This window comes from Mchenga conophoros, linkage group LG3, assembly GCF_057382185.1.
Source record: "Mchenga conophoros isolate Kocher_MC1m ecotype Shallow Benthic linkage group LG3, M_conophoros_male_GT1.1, whole genome shotgun sequence".
NCBI classification, from domain to species: Eukaryota; Metazoa; Chordata; class Actinopteri; order Cichliformes; family Cichlidae; genus Mchenga; species Mchenga conophoros.
Genome location: NC_140528.1, coordinates 50,661,068 through 50,685,829, shown reverse-complemented (window position 1 = coordinate 50,685,829; position 24,762 = coordinate 50,661,068). Strand labels below are relative to the sequence as shown.

At 39.3% G+C, this 24,762-nt stretch overlaps 2 protein-coding genes across 3 annotated transcripts; both read right to left on the bottom strand.

Annotated features, from left to right (window-relative positions):
* Positions 1-4,720: 4,720 nt before the first annotated feature.
* Positions 4,721-10,557, bottom strand: LOC146579262 (uncharacterized). The gene is made up of 4 exons (XM_085262867.1): positions 10,417-10,557; positions 6,153-8,698; positions 5,686-5,803; positions 4,721-5,591 (listed from the first exon to the last, which is right to left on the bottom strand). Exons 2-4 carry the CDS (start codon positions 8,620-8,622, stop codon positions 5,345-5,347), a joined length of 2,835 nt encoding a protein of 944 aa, XP_085118993.1. The 5' UTR covers positions 8,623-8,698; positions 10,417-10,557; the 3' UTR covers positions 4,721-5,344.
* Positions 10,558-12,928: 2,371 nt separating this feature from the next.
* LOC146579261 (toll-like receptor 13) lies at positions 12,929-18,483 on the bottom strand. 2 transcript variants are annotated; one of them, XM_085262879.1, is made up of 3 exons: positions 16,017-18,483; positions 14,370-14,487; positions 12,929-14,288 (listed from the first exon to the last, which is right to left on the bottom strand). In XM_085262879.1, the coding sequence occupies exons 1-3, from the start codon at positions 18,481-18,483 to the stop codon at positions 14,042-14,044; spliced, it is 2,832 nt and encodes a 943-aa protein (XP_085119005.1). In that variant the 3' UTR covers positions 12,929-14,041. The 2 variants fall into 2 exon arrangements, with proteins under 2 accessions (XP_085119005.1, XP_085119014.1); XM_085262888.1 differs by lacking the exon at positions 16,017-18,483 and adding an exon at positions 14,774-14,900.
* Between the last annotated feature and the right edge of the window lie 6,279 nt (positions 18,484-24,762).

Genomic DNA, 24,762 nt, shown 5'->3' with positions numbered 1-24,762 from the left:
AAATGGCATTTTAGGTCACAGAAAACTGAACTTTTATTAAATAAATAAATAAAAGCAGGATTTCTGCTTTTAGGTGTTGAGAAGAAAAACAGACTTTGTCTTTTGGCATCATCATGTACTTCTGATCCCCTGTTTCGACGTCAGATCGGCCAACTTTTTTTTATAAAATTCGGGTAATATCACCACAGGTTACTTTGGCATGCTCTCGACAGCGGCGCGGCCTTTTCATAGGAAGGAAAATGTTTTTTTTAGATTAATAGATAAAAAATAAAAATAATAACTGTGCATGCAGTGCTTTACATTTTTTTTATTTTGCATTATCACTAGAGTCAAAAAGTATTTTAAATGATGCCCACCTTTCATTTCCCATTAATACATTATTTCAAATTAAGAAATATTTGGGAAAATTAAGTTTTCTTGCTCACATTAAATTTAATATGAATGCTTTAATAAAGATTATTTCCTAATTAAAAATGATGACTTGATTCATCATCAGACAGGGAACAAAACCCGAAAACTTCTGGAGCTTTGACATTTCCTGCTGTTGAAGACATGGACAGAAAATTGCAACTCTCATTTTGGACCTATGTTTTAATTAATAATAAATTTTTGTAATCAGCTTCATGTAATTATTTGAGAATACAAAAGAAACAAAGTAATCTCAATAAACTTGCTTTTTGTGATCACAAAGGTTTAATTTAGAAGTAATCATCTAACTATGAGAATGTTGCACATTGATGCGAAATGGTGAAGACTACCAATCATAAATGAGATTAGGAGGCTGTGATTCCACGATACAAACCTTGTGATTGGCAGTAATTATACGTATAACACGGGGAAGTTGAGATCCTTTAGAAGACTGACGGGGGGAAAAGGAGTTTTTCAAAAAGTCAAAGGGGGGACTGTTGTGTCACTGCCAGTAATGACGTCCGATTGGCTCTTTTGTTTAGGTATTTTTCTTGTACGCTGTGGTTTGATTGGTTGCCCAGTTTTTGTTTTTTTTGTTTTCCCCCCCCCCTTCTCGCGTTGCATTTGTTTGGCTTCTTTACAAAAGTCTTCTCCTTCTTCTTCAACTTTACCTCACTTCTGTTTTGTGTCTTTCCATGTTTCCTGCTTCTGTTTTTGCCTTTTTTGTTATCTGCTCTTTTAGATTTTGTGACTTTTTGTTCCAAGTCCCTAACCTTCTTTTTATTTTTTCAGGACAGAATTGCCCCAGGTTTTTGTTTCAGTTATATACTAAACAAAACCCAAACCAAACCATGCATTCGCCAAACAGACTAAACCCCTCACCTTCTAATGTTGATCTGTGCATCCAGATGTTATAGTTGGTTTAATGCATGCAATAAGGTGTTATTATTTAGATGGCCCGTTGGTGGTTTTCAAGTCTGAACAAGGACAATAGCCAACATTAGTATCTCTAATACAAAGAGTTAGTACCATATAATTTTTATTTTCCTTCATTTTACTGGTTTGGTTTGTTTCCTGCTTTTCAAGTGAATAGTATTGTTTACAAAACACATAATCCAGTTAACTATTTTTATTATTATTTGTAATTATTGTCGTTAGATTTTTTTTTTTTACATTAAGCATTACTTTTTTGCTATAATTTTGTTTTGTTTCAGATGAAAATAAATGGAAGCTCATTTTTATGCTTTTCAAACAAAGTTAATGAACAAGAACCACAGACTTTATTTGGTTTCTGTTGTACATGAAACTACAAGGGGGTGGTTTGACTTGTTTTTGGTAGTTCAATTTTAAGACTGGAAGTAGAACAGAAACTGTTAAGTCTAATTGCTGAATGTTGCCATTGTGTTTCTTAAATTTGTACAGTCTTAGTTCAAGCAGTAGGATCAAAGCCATTCCTTTGATCCTGACCACCTCTCCAACCTCTCTGTGCTGGGGGAGGTTTTATTGTAGATACATCCTATCTGAAAGATCTGTTTCTTTTGACGTAAGCTTCCTGGGTTTACGACCCTTTGGTCAGCAGGAGGTCTGACTGACACACACACACACACACACACACACACACACACACACACACACACACATTCTTACAGAACTTCACACATATACATAAAATGCTTTGTCTTAGAACCAAGGGGGCGTGGCTTTGTTCTGACGTGTTTTGTGTGAACTGTCTCTCATTAAAAGGCAGCAGGAGGAGGTCAGATCTGGGGGTCATTTTCGTGGTGGACACAGACGAGGCCTCCCTTGCGCAAATAATCGATCGATCGACTGTCTTGTTTTCTTCATGATGAATAAGTCTCTAGAATTAGTGGGGTTTGTGGAAACACAGACCCAACAGAAACCGTACAGAACTACAAAGAAACTCTAGTCACAGCTTTCCTCAAGACTCAGCATGGCAGCTGGTTGGTTTCCACTGGTCTTCAGGTAATACAGAATCAGGCATTCCTTATTGCTGCTCTGTAAGGAAACCTCTGCAAGAAGAAAATAATTTAAATCTATTCAAGGTAAACATTAAGAATTTTGGATGTCATTGGATAGCATTTTACTATAACTTGTGTTCACCTTTACTAATTCACTACTTGATGTTAAGTGTCTTACTCAGTATGAAAGGATGCAAAGGAAACAAAACTTTTTTTTCTCATTTTAAATAAGTTAAAATGGCAAAAAAGCACCAATGATTGTATGACATCAAGGCAGCACAACTGTCCTGAAATTAAGCCTTTACATAGATAAAAAGCCAGCACTCCTTTTATTATTTGCTTCATGTTAGCCAGTAGATGGTGTTGTACTTTCAGTTTTTACCTCCTCATTTTTCTTCTGGCTTCAGCAAATTCATCTCCGCACGAATGTGGCCATGGTTTCCGCCACCTACACACACAAGTGCCCACATGTGCCCCATTAAGCATCACATTGTGCGAGTAAAAAAAGGTACTGATGACATTTTACCTGCTATTAAAGAAGGCGACAAATGACATACATGTATTGCCTGGTAAATGACTTAAAGCTCAGTGAACCTTTCAGAACTTTAGAAGTTTGAAGATTTGGGTTTTTTTTTTTTACAATTACGTTTACAATCGATTAATTTACCACTAGTTTATACACCATTAGAGTAGAGGTGGGAAAATAATTTTCCCATGAGAAACTGGGATTGTTTGGGAGTGCTGGACTAATATGGCCTGGTAAATGGTCTGTATTTATATAGCGCTTTACTAGTCCCTAAGGACCCCAAAGCGCTTTACATATCCAGTCATCCACCCATTCATCATAGAATGAACGTAATTCCAAATCCTTCCTGTTTCTGTGAGCTCATTTTTCTCCAGTCGTGTCAGAGCCAAGGTTGCATCTTTACAACTACAGCTTAAGAAAACAGATTTCCAGAATCGTTGAAGCCCAATATGAGTAGAGAGTCACAGGTGAGGGGAGCAAGAAATCTCTGGCTTTGTTTCCAAGTTGCAGTGCACAAACAACGACCATGTCCATTACTTTTAATTCCACAGTTGAAAGTGTCTATTAATGGATGTATTGGACCAACAATTCACCCTTCTTCTGGACAATGGTCTAATCTCTATCCAACCGGTCAATTCATGGAAACAGAAATGACAAGTCAGGATGAGTAATCTGGATTCGGACTTCTCTGAGCTGAGGCATTTAGACAATTACGATGTGTTCCAATATTGTATGTGCAGTGTTTTTGGACGAATATGAGCAGAGTTAGTGACTGAAAACACAATTTTATCACCGATTAAAGAATATGCATCACGAGCCCAGCCTTGTTTTTCTGTGCGACTATGGCTTCAGTCTGAAGTAAAGTTGGCCGTTCCTTTCCTTTTATATGAGTATATGAATTACACTGTTGCACTTAAAAGTATCTGTTTGAAATAATAAACATACTTTTTTTTATTCACACAATCAGACCCTTTGTGATTGTTTTCAGACTTACAAACCAAAAACTCTCAGACTTTTTTTTCATTTTCTTTTGTTAAATTCAGTGTTGGCAAAGGAGTGTCTGGAAAGTATGAATATATACTTGATTATAAATGTTGTGTTAAATATAAAAAAAAAAAATCCAAGGCCTCAGCACATCATCTGAGAACCGCTGATGTAGCTGGAGACTGCTGTCAGCAGGCCCCACACAAAAACCTGTTTTGTTAGTATTTAATTTTTAGGTGACAAACTAACACACACACGAATACGCAGGATCTGTACGCAAAGACAATCCTTTCGGTAGCTTTTTTGTTTGTTTGAGTTGTACTGGCCTATCAAGTTTGAGAACACAGGTAAGACTTCTTTGTGGAGAATTAAAGAGGGAACAGATTTTCTCAAGAGTTGTTTCAAAACCGTTGGCTACTGTCTGATAAAACGTTAGCTTTTTTATTATCTTTTTAAAATATTTATCTGTAAACTGTGACAGAAGTGACATACTTTGACCTGAAACCGTGGCTATCATCCCCAACACCTACTAATTGTCAAAGGTGGGTGTCTATCAAGTTACTTTCAAATCTGGGACATAGAGTCCCAGATTTGAAAGTAACTTGAATTAGAATAAAATTTACCTAAAATATGGTCGCTACTGGGCAGTTAGGCTAGAACATTTGGATTTCCTACTGTGCTTAAACCTATCACAATAAATTATAGGGGGGAAAAGAACAACACCATTATGAATTTATGGTTATGATTTTTTAAAAAAAAACATTTTTGGTGCTGTTAATGGAAACACTGAAAATGATGTAGTAAATAAAACATGTAACTACTGTCATGTAAAAACATTGTTTTGCCTTTATTACAGCTTTACCATGTTGCTATGTTATAACACATATTATCATAGCATTTCTTTCCAGCATATCAATGATGAAAAAAAGTTTTATTTATACTTTAATGGCAAAAAAAGAAAAAGAAAAAGTAAATAGCACATTCACTCCAGGAAAGTCCACCAGACCAGAAAGTGTTCACTGAGGTCACAGGTCAAGGCAGCACAGGGCTGTTTTCCCTTTTAGAACCATTGAAATTGAAGTGAAACTGGAATGCAGTTTGTTTGCAATAAGCTGGCGATGGCTTCCCCCCATTGCATGTCGCATCCTTCTTACACGGTATAAGATGTGAAGATTCATGTGCTTTTCTGCGCTGAGGTGTTTTTTTACTGTCCTCAAACTGCTCTACCAGTTAGTAGCTCAGTTTGAGTAGAGTTTGTTTTTCCTCCTTTTGTCCCTGATGTTATTTTTCCATTGTTGTTCTTACCATTCTACCTCTCTCCAACCTGTCTTCCAATGTGATGTTTGTGCTATGTATCTATGGTCGGAAGGGGTCCAATTTCACTGCATTTTGACTTGATTGATTGATTGATATATACAATCTATGATTTTTCCACCTGGGTTAAATCTCACTGGATGACTCTCTGGTAGCCAGTGAGGAGGCACCTGTGCTCAGCAGGGTTTTCTTCTCTCTTGAGAGCTTGTTGTATTTTCTGCCAGAAGACTCCAGTGTGCTGAACAGCCTGTGGCCAACTCAGGTAGCTACGCTTCTTCACCAGACTCCTAATTTGGTAGTATGGAGACAGCTGCTTGGCTGGTATGTCCTCCAGAAACACCATGATCAACACATCCTTATGTTCATCAAACAGACGGTAGCTAAAGACACCACACACAGAACAGAACAGACAGTTGAATAAGCATAGGAGCATAGTGACATCATCGGGTGCAAGGACAAAGATGTTGACAATACCTGGCCATCTGGATTTCTCTGGAGCACCACTCACTCTGCAGGTAATGCTGGCTGATCACACAGATAGTCTTCCTGCTGTTATAGATGGCATCTGTGATGTTTTCTACAATGGGCTTACCTGTTTTAAAAATGCACAATAGAAATGGCAGGTGAATTCTTTGTGAAATTAAAAGAATAATTCTTGGTCCTGATTAATTTGTGTCTGCTGGTTTTGAAAATTCTGCACTGGCTGTCGTGCTGATTTCACATTATTTGGTATAAAAACGTAACACTTAACAAATATAGAAATGAAAAACAGAAATGGGTCCAAACCAAGTCTGAAAAAAAGAAGTTTAAATTGCTGACAAAGATATTAAGAGGAAGTGAGCAATGCAGAAGAACGAGCAGGACTTTGACTCAAACAGTCAGAATCAACATTTCGGCTTCTCATTTCCAGCATTTCATAGTCATCAGAAAAGCATCTATACCTGGTTCAAAGTCTCTGTGGTGCAGACAGAGTTTCCAGCCCTGTTGACCCTCCAGCTCTGGAAGCAACTCTCCACAGACCCAAGCTTCATCATGAACATTGTAGGAGACAAAGGCATCGTAGCTGTGAGGAATACCTTTCTTCCTCCTCTTATTATCATAGAGGAAGGCCAGGAAGAGGTAGTAGGTATAGGTGAGGTGCCACCTCAGGAAGTGGTGAATGAAGGATATAAGAAGAGTAAGCACAACTAGAAAAAAGCTAGAAATGAAGCAGGGAAAATTAGCATGCATCCGACAGGAGTCGATTTCAAAGTCCAGGAATTTTTTCCCCTGTTGGCTCACAGGAAATGCACAAGTGTACTGGTGAGCATTAACGATCTGTGTCTGGCTGCTGTTTTGAATCCACTCATTAAAATCAATGCTAGAGCATTCACATGTTAGGCGGTTGGAAGCTAGATCCAGATAGGTCAAAGCATGAAGCGAGTCGATCACTTTCTGACTGACTAGTGTCAATGTATTGTCGCTGAGTTTCAGCCAGGTGAGTGCCTGCAGTTTGGCATCAGCCAGGAAATCCAAAGATCTGAGTTTGTTGTTAGAGAAGTCGAGCATTGTCAGGTTTGGGACAGGCCAGAACACTTCAGATGTTAAATTTGAAATCTCACTATTAGATATCTTCAGAGACTTCAGCTGGGGGGTGTATTTAAATGTGTCGGGGTGCAATGACCCCATAAAAAATTTCTCCATCCATAAGTACTCTAAAGATGTCAGACCATTAAGTACGTCTGACGGAATATCCTCGTGAGTTTCCCTTTTATCAAAGATAATAAGTTTCTTCAATTTGGTTAAATATAAGAAAGGATGTGCATGATGTTGTATTTTCTGATTTTTGGTAATATGGAAGACCAGAGTATTTAAGTTTGTTAGTCCCCTAAAATACTCTTTTACGTAACCCCTACATGACACTTTAAGAGTTTGGAGACTTTTAAGTTCTTCAAATATTCCCGAATGATCAATGCAACTGTCGTCTGATTGTAATTCCAAGTGATCGAGGGAATGGAGTTTTTTGAAGTCTCCTTCCTGTAAATCTGCCAAAGTGTTGTTGTTCAAATACAAATATTTTAGTTTTTCTAAATTTCCTTTGAAGCTATGCTCAAAAGAAAAAATTCCATTCGTTTCTATTTTCAGGACTTTCAAATTAGGCAGATTTTGAAAAATATGCGGTGTGATTCGGGAAATGCGATTGTGGTTTAGATTGAGGTGTCTGAGTGCCCTCAGATGATTAAAGTCAGAGCTGTTGAGTTCGCTGATGACATTGAAGCTCAGGTCCAGAACTTCCAATTTGGAGAGTCCCCGGAGAGCAAGCGGCACTTTGGATAAAACGTTCTTCTGCAGGTCCAGGTGCTTGAGCTGTGTCATTGATTGGAGTGCATGATCAGACATTGTTTCCATCTTATTAAAAGGTAAACTAAGCTCAGTAAGTTGGGAGCAAGACCGCAGCAGGTTATCATTTGCGTGGGTAATTTTGCTACTCCCTATATCGAGAATGTGTAGAGAAGGAATCTGGCAGGCAATATCTATAAGACCACGTTTTATCGGAATTTTCATGAAGTACAGTTTAAGATGTTTAAGTGAGGCAGCAGTCTTTAGCATCTTGCTGTATGCCTCAAAAGTAACATTATTCCCATCCAAGTAGAGGGAAGTTAGGCTCCTCAAGAATGTTTTGTTTGTTACATTCCATTCAATCTTACTATTACATCTCCTGAAGTCCAGTAACTGCAGATGAGGAAACATGTCTTTTGTAATACTGAATTTTCTGAGTTTACACCAAATTATATCCAGTTCCCTAATGTTTGAGCTATTTAAAGGCAGGTCGGAGGACTGGAAAGAAGTAAAATCATTTCCCCCAATGCACAAATTTTGTAAGTGTGGAAGTGTTAATACTGGAGCAATAATTGCAATTTCAGACAGAGAATTGTAGCTCAGATCTACTGAGATTATGTTGACCAGGGACTGAAAGGCCGCCTGCGAGATGGATGAGATCAGGTTTTTATTCAGAGATAATTCTTTTAATTGTGAAAGACCCCGAAACATATTTTCTGTCACCTTTGAGAGGTTATTTCTAGCCAAGACTAGAACCGTTAACTCTGCCAAGTCTGCAAAAGCTCCATCATCAATGTGTACAATCACATTACTTTCAGCGTTTAAAATTTTGAGCTTAGCTAAACCTCTTAAATCTTTGCAGGTGATGTTTGAAATCTTATTTGAGGAGAGATTCAGTGATGTTACATTTCTGGGAATGTCATCTGGAATAGCAGTGAGGTCATGGTCTGTGCATAAAATGGATGTATTATTTTCCTCTTGAGGATAGGGAATTATGCAGTTTTTCAGTGAAAAAGCATGTGAGGGGTTATAGAAACAGAAGCAGAACAGAAATGAGCTGAGTAGCAGAGACACACTTCCTGTAGCTAGCATGTTGAAATGTTGTTTACTTCAGTTTCAGTTTTCTGACAAACTTGGAAGGGGCAAAAAAAATAGTTGTTCATAACATCTGAAAATGACAGGAGAAGAAATTACTCTTAACCATTCAGCGTTCACACCACAGATAGCAACAACATGACGTCTGGTATTCAAAGACACTTTGTATATAGTTTTTATATTGTTTATTTTATGTAATATTCAATAATGATCTGTACATTTAGTCTTTTTCAAGGAAGCAATTTTTTATTCAGTGTTTTCATAAAAGCCTTTGTATACATTTACTACTACTAGGGGGAACAAATGAGATTTAAGGCCTGGACAAGTTTGAAACCTTTTGTTCTTCACATTGGAAAATGACTGAAAATAAAAATAGCCAGCTCCTAATTGGATAAATTCTGCACCCAGCTTTGAAGTCTGCAATGTCACTGAATTGCAGCCAGATGATGCTCACTTTACGTTTTTACATTTCTTCACTTTTTCCCAACACATATGCATTCCCCTTCTCTCTGTCTACCTGGCCTGTGCCACTACACTCGGTGTCTTCAGAATGTCTACCCCCCTTCCTTCTTCCACATATTGGCATGACCCCAGTCTGTCTTTGCATGTGATTGGCTGCATGGTGTGCCCATAAAAAAAAATTCTCTCCCCTGTCTGCATGGATTTTTAGCAGGGCTGAAGTTTCAAATCTCACATACCAACGAGCCATTAACAACACATGACACATGAATTTATCTCAAAGGCCAGATATAATTGTGTCAGGAGCTGGGTGTGGCCCAGGGGCCGTATATGAGACGTCCACAGTCATCCATTTGAAGCTTCACTGTTCACATTTAAAAATGATGCTTAGCCAGTGTATTTACAGTCATGGCAAAGGGTTAGATTTACAGATATCCATAGGTGATGGCATGGACTTAATGAAAAAGGTACATACCTACGTTAGTGTCACTTTAATATACAGTCAGTTTCTTTTTTTTAACACCCCCCCCCCCCCCCCCCCAAAAAAAAACACCCTATTTTGATTAAAAGAACCCCCAAAAACTCTTTTCTTGACATTAGTGAACTAGCAGAGCTAGGCCAAGCAGATGGCCCCATTTTAGGGAACAAATATGAAGCAGCAGAGATGAGGTGCTACATAAAGGTTTCCTTGTATGTAACACTTTTTGCTTGCTTGCTTGGTAACCTAGAGCAGTTGCTGTTCAAAATGAAATAACTTGCCTGCTTTAATACTGCTTAACCTCTACTTTCTAGTCACTCATCAGCCTAAAGTTATTTCATGCTATGGATTCTCAGAAAACATGTAGTGTAAAGTACATGGAAGTAGATACCCAAACTCTGAAAAATACAGAATTGCAACTACCATACCCACAAACCATAGATAACACAATACAAACCTGCATACTGCTTAACCTATAGTTATTTACTGTTGTTTGTGTCATATGACGTGTAAATGTACCAACACAGTCCAACAGTTTACACTTAAATTAACTCCACCTGAGGATAATTTTGAATTTTCTTTTTTCATTAGAATTGCAGTAATTCAGTAATATAATATAAATAAAATCAGACTATGGCTAATTTGTTTTTAATATACCATTTTTAGAGTTAAGTTGTTCCATGTCTAATAAAAAAAAGTCCAGTTTAAATTGTTTTTGCAAAGTAAATGTTATTTGCATTAAAACTGACCATATATATATATATATATATATATATATATATATATATATATATATATATATATATATATGCAAGGTCAGTGGTTTTTCATTAAACAAGATAAAAGAAACTTACCTATTCCAAAAAAAAGTTGTTTCTGTCACCAGCTTGATAACAGAACAAAAGAAAAAACCAAGCTGTAACCATTGAGGTCAAACCGACAAAATATAATGGAGTAAATTCAGAGTGAATCACTTGTACAAGGAAGAGGAAGTTGGATGGTTCACTCCCACAGATGCTGCTACTTCTGCAGTCTGTCTACTCAAACCCAAGTATGACTGGTCCATGAAGTAAGACACCACAATGAAAAAAAAATTACTTTCTGCAGCTTGCATGCTTGTCTTCGTTTTTCCTTTTGTTTTTTCATGGTTTTTTCCCCAGTATTTTAGATGAGCCTCGACCGTTGTCCAATTTTATTTATTGAAAGGGATTTTTCAAAGAGATCTTTTAATTGATTTAATCATTTTAGCATTTTTGAAGTCCATACAAGTTGTGCTCTGCAGCCATCCTCCCTGCCCTCACATCTTAAGTGAATATCTTAAGGCTTGTGTGCACAAGTGGGTTGCTTGCTTCCTGTTTCTACTTTGTGGTCTTTAAGAACACTCACTAATAATACTTCATGTTTCTGTATATCCTGTGTGAAATGTCATGTACATTACTGCACAAAAGTTTCCTCACCCAGGGGTGTCCAAGACAATGGTATGTATCTATCCCCATTTGACAAGGATGATGCCATTATTAAGCTTGTCTAGCCACAGAAAATGGCAGCATGTGAGTCACAAAGGTGAAAAAAAAATGCCTGAATCCTTTTAAAAGCTTTGTTTTTTGCAGGTTTTATAAATTTAAGGTTTTACCAACAAATAAACTTAGATTTTGTTTTCAAAACTGTCAAATTGTTCAGATTTTGAAAATGTAATTGATTTTCAGTATGTTAGTTCGCTGAAAATGTTGAAGCTCAGGTCTAAGAGTTGAGGTCAAAGAGAGCAACTGGGACCAAGTAACTGAGCTCAGTGAGATTAGACCAAGACTTTAGCAGGATGTCATTTAGAGCGCCAGTTTTCGCAAATATTACATCAAAAACTACTAGAGGAGGAATTTGGGAGATGACGTCTGTGAAATCAGGCATTCAGGGTTCTGTCTTCCCTCCATTACTTGAATTTAGTATAAGACAAATGATACAATGTTCATAATGGGGTGTTCAAACCCCCAGCTGTTCACAGAAGATGACTGTTCCTTCTTCAGCCTGGTTCTGCTGGAGGCTTATTTCTATTAAAATTGGGTTTTTCCTTTCCACAGTCACCAAGTACTCGCTCAAAGGGCCGGTCACCAGTCAAAATGCCCAGGCCAATTTTTTGTCCCAGTCCAGCCCTGCTCTGAACTAGCGGGCCTGCTGAAAGCACAGACCCAACAGCTTGCTCTTCTACTGCCTGGGTTGGTACACAGGGGCCACGAGGAGAACAGGAAGGCCACACAAAGTGTAATCAACATTGCCCAAAAAAATCCGCAGATACTCCTATCTCAGGAAAAACAGTGCTGTCACAGGTGACCCCTTACACCCCTTACACCCCCCCCCCCCCCCCAATGCTACCCCTGCCCACTCACCTCACCAATCTGTGTGACTAACCCCCATAACTCAATAACTTGTACTACTTCCAAACACTTTGTTCTCCAATGTGTCTTTCTCTTGATTATATCTACATTTCTCCTGTTTGTTATTTATTCCTGCTGTCTATTTATATTTTATTCCTACACAGTTGTCGTGGAGCACCCATAATTCCATAATTTAGTTGTACATGTACAATAAAAGCGCTATTCTATTCTATTCTATTCTATTCTATTCTATTCTATTCTATTCTACTCTATTCTATTCTATTCTATTCTATCCTTTATTAGAGAAACTGCATTTCCAGACGACAGGGGAATTAAAATCAAACAATCAAGATGTAATTACAGTGCAGTCTTTCACCTTTGATTCAAAGTTTGACTAAAGTATTGCATTAAGTGTTTAGAAATTAGAGACATTTTAATATACAGTTTTCCATTTTCAGGGGTTCACAGTTGATAAGAATCGACTGACAAGCTGTTCGATGGCAAAAGTGAGGCCTGTGACCTTATTACCATTATTAAGTTTCACTTTGTCAAATTCATTTGAGTCACTTCAGATCAATGTTTAATGAAGCACTTCATGAGGAAGCTGTACAGTTTGCACCCAAGACTTCTGCATTCACACAGTGCACTGCGGTCAGTATCATAAACTGATACCCTCCCACCACACAGGCAGGAGGCTCTAAGGCCGTAAGACTGATCAACTCCATTGCTCACTGATAACTCAGTTGTTCTGATGCGCTGCACTGTTTTTGTTCGGTTTTATTTTATTTACTATGCTTCTACTATGCTACTATTCTTTGTATTTAAGCACACTAATCTGTTTTTTGTGTGTTTTTTTAAATGCTGTCACTGTGCTGCTATAATTCTAAAATGCTGCTCCAGTTTAAATGTTTCAATATGCTGCACTATAGTTGTTTTATGTTGGTGACAGGCAGTTTATTTTATTGTTTATTATTTATCTTAATTTTCATGAGGATAATGGAACCTTGAACCTATTTCAAAACTCTGAAACTTCTGTAAAGAGACAAACCACTGAATTACCTTTATTTTAAACACACTTTCCACATGCCAGTAAAATGATATAGTACAAAAACTCATACCATTCCACATCATCAGAGCATCAATAAAAAACAACAAAAAAGCATGAGCTACCGAAACACTGCTGCTGCTGACTGTCACTCCAGCCCTCAGGTAGTGTGATAGTCAGGTGACGTATCAAGGAAACCAGCAGTGTGCTACCTAAGCATTAGGACAGCAAGGATACATCCGTGTGACCGTGTGACAGTTTAGTACAAGTAACAAGAAACCATACATGTTATATTTTTTGTAACACACAATTAATCATATCTGTAAATACAAATAATATGAGATGATAAACTAGAAAATACATTTAGTCTTCTAGCAGAAGGCTGTTCACCAGTGTGTTGAACAGCCTGTAGCCAGTTCAAGTAAGTGCTCCTCTTCATCAGTCTCATTATTATTTTGTTATATCAGATTATAATAGCATTTCATTTCTAAGCACATCAACTATGAAAAAAGTTTATTCACACTTTTATGGCAAGAAATGTCATTTAGTATATTTACTCCTGACAGGATGAGCACAACAAACACGTTAATATGTTACAATTGTGTACATGTGTTAATAAAAATGCACATATAGTTCTTGTTACATTGAGTTCTACATTTATAAAACAGACAACATGAAATAAGACTTGACACTTTTGACTGAGTCCATACACTCCAGGAAAGTCCACCAGACAACAAAGTGTTGCTGAGGTCACAGGTCAAGGCACCATAGGGCTGTTTGCCACTAGACACCTACAAGCAACCTTATTGAAACCACAGGAGCCCTGCTGGGCATTAGAAGTACTGCAAGTTTATCCACTTCTGCAGAAGCTTCACCTCTCTGATCCAGAAGCTACCATGTTTACCCATACACTTCGACAAGCAACCTTATTGAAGCCAGAGGAGTTTCCCCCTGCTGGGCATTAGAAGTAATGCATTTTAGCCACTCCTGCATTAGCGTGACCGCTCTGTTTAAATATACACAATATATATATACAATCTGTGATTTTTCCACCTGGGTTAAATCTCACTGGATGACTCTCTGGTAGCCAGTGAGGAGGCACCTGTGCTCAGCAGGGTTTTCTTCTCTCTTGAGAGCTTGTTGTATTTTCTGCCAGAAGACTCCAGTGTGCTGAACAGCCTGTGGCCAACTCAGGTAGCTACGCTTCTTCACCAGACTCCTAATTTGGAAGTATGGAGACAGCTGCTTGGCTGGTATGTCCTCCAGAAACACCATGATCATCACATCCTTGTGCTCATTGAAGAGACGGAAGCTAAAGACACCACACACAGATTAATCAATGTAGAAACTGGTGACATCATTACATGTAAGAACAAAGAGTTGGTAACCATACCTGGCCATCTGGATTTCTTTGGAGCACCACTCACTTTGCAGGTAATGCTGGCTGATCACACAGATAGTCTTTCTGCTACAATAGATAGCCTCTGTAATGTTTTCGACGATGGGCTTACCTGTAAAAACAAAAATCTGACACATCAAACATGTCAGCATTGTGTTCTAAAATGACACAAGTTACATAAAATTTAGCTTTGTACAAGTTAAAAGATTTCAAAGGTATTCTCACTTCTGAGAATAGTGGGGCTTAAATTCCATTCACTCCAACTTTGGTTGTACTTTTTTTTTTTTTTTTTTTTTAGCAATGGTGAGTAAGCAAAAAACTATTTTTTAAGTCACTGAGGCGTACTGTCAGGGGTTGCTGAGTGGATGTGGAGAAAAGGACTCAAACGCAGGACTCACGGTGAAGATTCAGGGTGTTTATTGTGAGGGACGAATGACGAAAACAGGAGATGGCTGACTGACTGAATAACTGACTGAACGGCTGACTGATCTGAACTTGGAAGGCAAACATGGGGCATAGACAGCAGTGACAACATCAATGATGCGACGCCGACCAGGAGAGAACTGAGGACTTAAATACACTGGCTGAACAATGACTGACAGGTGACAGGTGAGTGAGCAGCTGAACACAATTGAACTAACGATGCATGGAATAAGAACTAGAACATAATGCACACAGAGTAACGTAAGACAAAACAGGAAGTGGAACGTACAGAGGATAAACAGTGAACATGAACTGAAAATACTGGGTCAACGACCCAGAAACCCTGACACGTACACTGATGCTGAATCAAATTCCAGCTAATGAGAATCTATAATTTTCTTTTGTGAAATTCTTAAGTCTATACTTTGTTAATTGGGCAGCTACATATATTTGTGTTGGATTGGAACAGTTGACAAGCTCAATGGAGAACAGTGGAGATGGATGATTGTCTCTGGCTAAACATTTTTAAAGTCTGTCTAAAAGTGCCCAATTTACTAATGGCAGCTGCTAAAAGATTCTACAATATTCAACTTTTACGTTTGCCGAAATCTAATTTAGTGAAGATTTTCTTACAGGCCTGTAAGTGCAAAATACATCTTTGGTGCTTTTCTCTTTTCAATGCAGTAAACAAAATCAATGAAAGTAATTTCATGTTTATAGATTTTAAATATGGAAGAAACTTAGATGTTTTCAATTTAATTAAAGCTTTGGGTACACATGGCCTTCTAGGGGCTTGTTCATGGTTTCAGCAAAAAAAAAAAAAGTTCTTCTAGAGTAAACCTTTCATTTTCCCAGATGTAGGATGCTTTGTCAGCTGAGTAGCACATCTATATACTACTTTTTGAGGTTTAAAGATCAGTTTGTAGCGTTTCTCTAAATGGTCAGTCTTTTAGATCTAGCATTCAAACTGCAGTTTGTGAGTCACATGTCATTGCTATTTTTGTTTTGACACTGTAGACGCTGTTTATATTTTTGCAGTGCTGTCAAAGAGAAAAAAAAGATACTGTGGTGTTAAAACTTGATCTTTTTCGGTACCACTGAAAAGCGGAACAAAAAGAAACAATTGTATTTATAGGAAAGAAGACACAGAGTTTGTGTGCTAGCTTCATTAAATATTGAGCTAAAAGTAGAACAGAGGCTAATGAAAAGCATCTATACCTGGTTCAAAGTCTCTGTGGTGCAGACAGAGTTTCCAGCCCTGTTGACCCTCCAGCTCTGGAAGCAACTCTCCACAGACCCAAGCTTCATCATGAACATTGTAGGAGACAAAGGCATCGTAGCTGTGAGGAATACCTTTCTTCCTCCTCTTATTATCATAGAGAAAGGCCAGGAAGAGGTAGTAGGTATAGGTGAGGTGTGACCTCAGGAAGTGATAGATGAAGGATGCGAGGAGAGTAAGCACAACTAGACTAGAGCTAAAAAGGAAGCAGAGCAAGGCAGCATCTATCCAACAGGAGTCAAAACCAAAGTCAAGGAATTTTTTTCCCCGTTGGCTGACAGGAAATGAGCAAGTGTACTGATGTGCATTAACAACCTGTGTCTGTTTGCTGCCTTGAATCCACTGGATAAGACCGTAATTAGAACATTCACATGTTAAAAGGTTAGCAGATAGATCCAGATATTTCATGGTTAAAAGGGATTGGATAACTGTTTCACTGATTACGAACAATTCATTGTTGCTGACATCGAGCCATCTGAGTGCCGACAGTTTGGCCTCTGCTAGAAAATCCAAAGACCTGAGTTTATTGTTGGAGAGGTCGAGCATCATCAGGTTTGGAATTGGCAAGAACACGTCAGATGTTAAAACGGAAAGCTCGCTGTAAGTAATTGTGAGACGTTTCAGTTGCGGTGTGTGTTTAAATGTGTCTGGATGCAAAGATCCCATGAAATATGCCTCTGTTATTAAGTACTCTAAAGAAGTCAAACCACTGAGAACATCTTTTGAAATATCGTAATATCCTCTATGAACCTTGATATGAAGCTTCTTCAGTTTCGGTAAATTTGAGAAAGGGTTATCGCTTTGTTTGGAGCTGTTATGTGGCAGGCTAGAGACAACATTTAAGATCAGAGTGCTTAAGTTTGGCAGCCCACTGAAATGCTCATAAAAATAAATATCACCTTGCATAAGAAGGAACTGGAGGTTATAGAGTCCCTTTAACCCTCCTTCCTCAACATTGTTACACATGCGTACATCTAAATTCAAATAACGAAGGGAAGACAGATTACTGAAGACTCCTTGAAAGAGATTTATAAGCTCATTGTTTTTCAAATACAAACACTCCAGTGTCTGTAATTTAAATTTAAAAGAATAATCGAATGATGAAATCTTATTGTTTTCAAGATTTAGGATTTTCAAATTGTTTAAATTTTCAAAAACACACTCAGAGATATAGGATATATGATTGTGGCTCAGATCGAGTATTGTTAGGCTTGTTAAATTCCAGAAGTAAGGACAGTAAAGTTCACTGATGTCATTGATGCTAAGGTCATAGACTTCCAATGTGGTGAGTCCTTGGATGGCAACTGGCAGTTCGGACAGTTCATTATTTTGTAATATCAGGCTCCTGAGCTGTGTCATTGACTGGAGTGCATTATCAGCCATGCTTTTTATATTGTTAAATGATAAGTTGAGGTTAGTTAGGTGAGAACAAGACTGTAGCATGTGCTCCTTTAAGGTGTAAATCTCACTACTGCTTACATTCAGAGTTCTAAGAGAAGGAATTTTGCAGGCCACGTCTATGAAATCATCATCTATCCACTTTTTCATGTTATCCATCTGAAACTCTTGAAGAGAGTAAGCAGTCTGCAGAATCGCTCTGTACACTTCAAAGCTAAGAGAAGTTTCACTCATTTGCAGTCTCGTCAGGCTCTTTAAAAAAGTCTTGTTTGACAATTCCCACTCGATGTCCCCGTTCCAGCCTCGCAAGTCCAGAGACTGCAGATGAGGAAAAATGTCTCTTGTAATGCTGAACTTCTTCACTGAATCCAAACACAGGGTGAGTAGGTTTGAGGTATTTACATGGAGGTCATTTGACTGAAAAGAAGTAAAGTTGTTGTAACATACAAACAAATGTTGTAAAGTTGGGAGTCTAATAATGTGATCAATATCTGAAATTTGATGCAGAAGGTTATAGCTCAAATCTACTGAGTGTACGCTGACCAGGGGCTGACAGGCCACAGGGGAGATAAATGAGATCTGGTTCCAGTCCAGAGACAGTGTCTCTAACTTGGAAAGACCCTGAAACATGTTTTCTGTCAGTGTTGCGAGCCTATTTATACTCAAGATGAGAACCTTTAACTCTACCAAGTCTGCAAAAGCTTCACCATCAATTTGTGAAATCCAATTTTTTTCCAAATTTAGAACTTCAAGCTTGAATAAACCTTCCAAATTCATCCTGGTAATATTTGAAATGTAGTTTGACTTGAGATTTAGCAATACTGCATTTTTGGGAATGTCATCTGGAATAGCAGTGAGGTAACGCTCTGTGCAAGTGACTAACACATTAGATTTTTCTGTATAGATAATTGTGCAGTTTTTCAGTGAAAAAGCAAGTAAATGTTCACAATGAAAGAAACACAAAAGAAGTGAGAAAAGCAGCAGAGGCCAAACTCCTGTAGCTAGCATGTTGATCTTGGGAAGCAGTACTGTTTCCACTTAGAGATGGGGGTATTCTGTTGTTCAATATACCTGAGTTGGGCAGGATAAAAAATAAAATTGAAGGTGTTAGTCTGATTACATTACCATGTCATCATTTTAGCACAGAATAAAACAACGTGAGATTTGCTGCAACTAGTGATGAAAAATTCGTGATTTTGATTTGTTGTTCCAGTAAACCTCTGAGACACACCTCTAATCGGTATGTCTCAGAGGTTTCACTGGAACAACAAATCAGAATAGTGAACTGCTGGAATCCTACTATACATTTAACTTCAGTGAAAGCTTCATCTAATCCAGAAGGTTACATGAAGAGGATACAAATGGAAACCCACCTAGACTAACATCAAAACAACTAGTAGCTCAGTGATACGCAAGTAACTGCTATCACAGCTGGAGAAGGAAGAAGTAGAACACAAATGCTATGGCAAGGTGGAGCCAGGATTTAAAATCAGGAGTGAGATATAATTATCTCCACCCTTCAAGATCAGCTGGCAAGCCCCATAAACAACTGGTATGTTGAATGTGAGAGCAGTTGACCTGAAAGAGAAGATCATGGCTAAGTTGGCTAAACCTGGACCCTCTGTGCTTATTACCAAGATTACGTGAATTACCCTGTAAATGTCTACTAGCAGATGTGAATGCAGCATTACCGTTAGTGAAACCAACTAGCTGGTCTATGCCACAGCTACAGTGATCCCTGATATGCTTGACTAATAACAATCACAAAGAACAGCAAGACTAGATGACAACATCAAGGCAGCACAGAGGGAAGTTAGACAGATTTCAGAATTGCAGAAAGGTCAATCCATCCATCCTTCCACCCAGTCTCCTCTGGTTGTCTTTATCATCATCACAGGGGGTGCTGGATCTTGTCCTAGCTATCATAGGGTAAAACGCGGGGTATACCCTGAACAGGTTGTCATGGCCTTTTATGCTCCAAAGACCAAAAAAGTCCAAGAAAAGGCCATGGGTGGCAACGGAAGGTTTGTTTTAGAATGCAATTCTGACTTCATTGTTTAAAATTATATGGCGTTTATTTTGTGGAAAATTCTAAACAAAAATCAACCAAATAACTTCTTACAACTTAAAATTTAATGAAAGTTAACTTAATTTGCTTTCACAACTTCAAAAAGTGGTCAAATTTTTTTTAAACCCCCCCGTCGTCCCATCTGACACTTGGCAAACAAAAAACCTCTTTACCACACCCCTCCAGGGTGCTCTTAATCCCTTGATTAATGCGAGGGTCCATATGCTAATAAACCAACCACTTTCCAAAAACTGTTCCAAAAATTAATTACAAATTTACATAACAAAACTAGGTCAGCATATTCCTACAACTTTAAAGAAAAAACAAAAATTAGTAAAAATTGAGATTTATAAGCATTCAACATTTCTTCCTGTTAAAAGGGAGTTTTTTTCCTTCCCACTGTCACCAAAGTGCTTGCTGTTCAGGGCTTGTCTGAAAGTTGGGGTAGTATTATGTATTATTGTCTTGGTCTTTGTTGTAATTTGACAGCATATAAATAAAACTGAATCGAATCAAATTCAAAGGGTAAATCTCTGAGATGATTCGCTGTGGGAGAATCGGTATGTTTGATTTGGCACAGATTTTGCATCACATGTTCTTCCTGACACAGCATCTATCTGGGCTTAAGAACATCATTAAGCATTATAACTTGACTTGAAAGGGAAATGAGTTAACCATTACAAAATGGAGCTACTTGCTTTGGTGACAGTATGGGCTGGATTATCTAATGGACACTGGCTCAGCCAGCTCGAGGGTTTCATCTAAGTAGCACAATTTTTTTTTTTCCTTGAATTGTACAAAATTTGATTTGTATTTTCAAAACCAATCATCTATAGCTTTCTTATAAAAAAAGCATTTTCTTGGCCATTGACATCAATATTACTCTCAAAAAACCAAAGAGCAAACAACATATAAATGCAACATAGATAATAAAAATAAATATAAGACAGTTCAGTGTGCTAGGTTTCCATCATTACAAAATCTAGTTCTGAGAAAAACCTTGATACTGCTTAACTGATTTGATTTTAATCCTGAGATTTTTTTAAGTGTGTGTTTTAATGTCAGCTACATCTCAACAGCTTTAAAGCAAAATAACAGATTTTTTGATTTAATGTGACCACATTTGTGTCATATTTTTTCTCTCCAGTAAACGCAAATAATATTGTTAGGGTTTATAAACAGAGTCTTACCTCTTTCATAAGTTTTTCCTTGAGACATGAAAATGGCCTGAACTCAGAGTGGATGCGCTTCAAGTGCTATTAATCTGAGGAAGACAACAGTGGAAATTGTTTTGTTTTTCCCGTCTGACACATAATGGGGAAGTTGGACTGCTAAATCACAAAAGGTTTTAGCTCTCACTGCTGTATCGTATCATTTCCTGTTTCTATTATGATGCTGATGTTTTGTGTAGGCTGTTTAATTAAAAACTTTTTAGATAAAGACTTATTTCATTGTGTAATCTTCACTGTTTTTGTCCAAAACACAATCTCTGTTGCATCACCTGACTCTTGCTTGCAACAAAAAGGAGTTTACACAACGAAGATATGAACAATATAAAGATATGATTATTTATTAAAATTTATTTCCAAAAGGTGGAAACAGAAATGTCAGCAAGTCAGGGGTGAAATGAGAACAATTGACAGCGCTACCCATGAGTCACATGAAGTTCAAATGTGCTTATCAGTGCACCAGTGAAAACTCAGTTCCTATTTACACCAACTCTGCTACTCACCAACATCCCTCACCAAGGAATAAAACTTGTGGGAGAAGTAGCTCAATACCTGCTCCATCCTGATGCAACAATACTGCCCCAGCATCCACTTTGCTAGCGTCTACCTTCAGCTTGAAAGAATCTCTGAGATGGGGTCTCTCAAGCCCTGGAGCAGAGGCAAGGATAGCCTTGACATCCTCAAAGATTGTCTGATAATGATCTGACCATTGGAACATAACCTTGGGACTTAAGGAGTCAGTTAGAGGAGCAACCACTGCAGAGAAATTCTCACAAAACCCACAATAATAACCCACCATTCCAAGAAAGTGTGGAAGTTCTTTCTCAGTAGTGGGAGAATTGAAGTGATCAGTAGCTTCCACTTTAGCTCTTACTGGATGTACCTGTCCCTGTCCAGCCACCTTACCCAAGTAAGTCAAAGTGGCCCCAGAAGTTTGCAGATGACACGGCCATCATGGGGTGTATCTGGGATGATCAGGAAGAGGAGTACAGAAGTCTGGTGAGGAACTTTGTCGCATGGAGTCACACAAACCACCTGCAACTCAACACCTCAAAGACTAAGGAACTGGTTGTGGACTTCGGGAGGTCCAGAGAAGGCTCACTGCCGGTTCAGATAGAGGGGGAGGAGGTGGAGGTGGTCAACAAGTACAAGTACCTCGGGCTGTGGGTGGACAATAAACTGGACTGGTCATGCAACACAGAGCACCTGTATAAAAAAGGCCAAAGCCGACTGTACTTCCTCAGGAGGCTGAGATCTTTTAACATCTGCAGGAAGCTCCTGAGGATGTTTTACCAGTCAGAGGTTGCTGGAGTACTTTTCTATGCTGTGGTGTGCTGGGGGAGCAGCACAGCAAAGAAGGACTCATCCAGGCTGGAGAAACTGATCAGGAAGGCTAGCTCTGTGGTCGGCATGAAGCTGGACACTCTGGTGACAGTGGCAGAGAAAAGGACATTAAAAAAACTGCTGGACATTATGGACAATGCTGGGCATCCTCTGCACACGGCCATAAACAACCAGAAGAGTCTGTTCAGTGACAGGTTGCTTCTCCCCAAGACAAGAACTAACAGACTTAAAAACTCCTTTGTCCCACACGCCATCAGACTGTTTAACTCCTCTCTGGAGGGGAGAGGGAGGGGAAACAGGAGGACAAAGGAGGGAACAACTAAGCTGTAGTGCCTCTTCACCTCACTGTACAATACCTTGTGCAATACTTTTTGTAAATAGTCAACAGTGCAATAGACCCCTTTGTATACTTTATTTATATTTGTCTCTGTATTTATATATGTGTGTGTGTGTGTGTGTGTGTGTGTGTGTGTGTGTGTGTGTGTGTGTGTGTGTGTGTGTGTATATATATATAACAATTCTGTAACTGTAACTTCGGTCGTTGCTGTGCTTTTTTTGGAAGTCGAATTTCCCAGAGGAACCCACCCGAGGGATTAATAAAGTTCTATCTTATCTTATCTTATCTTATCTTAGTAAACTCACACTTGGCAAGGTTCGCTGTAAGATTTTCCAAAGTTATGCAATCAAGGAAAGCACAGATGGACTTAAGATGATCTTGCCAGGTGTTGCGATAAATACCACTATATTATCTAAAAGCACAGCCCACCCTTCCACACCAGAAACCACAAAACTCATTAGGCGCTTGATTGAGGGAAGACACATAGCATACAGGCTTAACCCTTAACCAACACAACAGGCCTAGGCTAAGCGTGTACCTTCTTCAATCACAATTTGTTTATACACCACATTGTATTTACCCACATAGCAAAATTGGTATGGCCCGGATCTTGCCGTCACTCCTAAAGCTTCCCCCTCTTTCTAATCAAATCAAATCAAATCAAATCAAATCAAATCAAATCAAATCAAATCAAATCACTTTTATTGTCACATCACATGTGCAGGCACACTGGCACAGCACATGCGAGTGAAATTCTTGTGTGCGAGCCCCACAAGCAACAGAGATGTGCAAACACAACAACACAAACGAGCAAAATACAAGAATGGCCAACCTGAAACTAATAAATATATGTACAATATATAATAGTGTATGCATTTCTGGATGTGTATACTAAATATTTTCCTACGTGTGTGTGTGTGTGTGTGTGTGTGTGTGTGTGTATACACATTTTTACAAATTAAATAGTAAAAAAAAAAAATAAAAAAAAATAAATAAATATTAATAATAGTAATAATAAAATATATAAAATATACAGAGTTGAATATGTGCAAAAACAACCAAATGTCATGTCACCATATCATTTTTGATTGGTCGACATGCATTTTCCACCAACACGAAAGGGCAGTTTTTTGTTTTGCAGCAAAAAACCAGCAGGCACAGAGTCCTCTGGCCAACACAAAGAAATTGATGATGGTGGCCGAATACGCGACTGAGCTAATGACTGAACTGAAGGTTGAGCTGCAACCTGACCAGGTAACAGAACTGCAGGCTGCGCTAAAGGCCAAGTAGAAACACAGATCGACAGAGGAGCAGGCTCATTGAAAACAGTCTTTGTCAAATTAGCTCTCTGCTCTGAGTGAGCAGATGCAGATCAACAGAAGTCCTTAACATTCTCAGTTTTTTAATTAACAGTCCTGGTGATTTTAACTCCAGGCTTGGAAGAAGCAGAGTGACTACAGTTTTTCACACTCAATGTAGGCTCAGAAAAGGCAAAAACAGCGAGCCGGAGCGGGAGCAGCTCAGCGAGCCACCGGCTGAGGAGCCAGCGCCGCTGCTGGAGGACCTCAATGAGCCGGAGCGACCGTTGCCAGCAGAGGAGCTCGGCGAGCCGGGGATTGGCGAGCGGGAGGAGCTCAGCGAGCCTGTGGAGCCTGCGCTGCCTCCGTAGGAGCTCGGAGGTCCGGAGGGACCCGCTCAGCCAGAACTGGAGGTCAGCGAGTCAGAGGGACCTCCACGTCTGGCGTGCCCTCCACGCCATCCACGTCCAGCACGTCCACGTCAGCGACCAGCGCGTCATCGGCCATGTACCACACCTCGCTGTTGCTCACCGGAGCAGCGCCGCCACCGTCAGACCCGGGGCAGGCCGCCTGGGGAGCAGTGCCGCCGCCGGGCCCGGGGCAGGCCGCCTGGGGAGCAGCGCCGCCGCCGCCGTCGGACCCGGGGCGGCCACCGGAGCTGCTGTGTTTCCACCAAGGGGTTGGAGGTAGGCCACCTGAACTGTTTTTCCGCCGCTGCCTAACCGACTGCAGGTCCCGCTTGTTTTGCCGTCAAACAAGTTGTTGTGTGGTGGCTGTTTAACGGTGAGGTTTTGGGGCCTTCCGTCCTGGACCCCCCGCCACCCGCCCTGGGTTGGTTGTGCTGTACTTTTTGTTTGTTTTTTTGTTTTGGGTCGTCGGGAGCCGACCCTTAGAGGGGGGGTACTGTCAGGGTCCTGGGTCTGAGCGACCCAGGATCCCTGGGCAGTCATGGATTGGTGATATTATATGTATTTTTGGTGTTGCTGCTGCTCTTCTCCATGCTTGTAGATG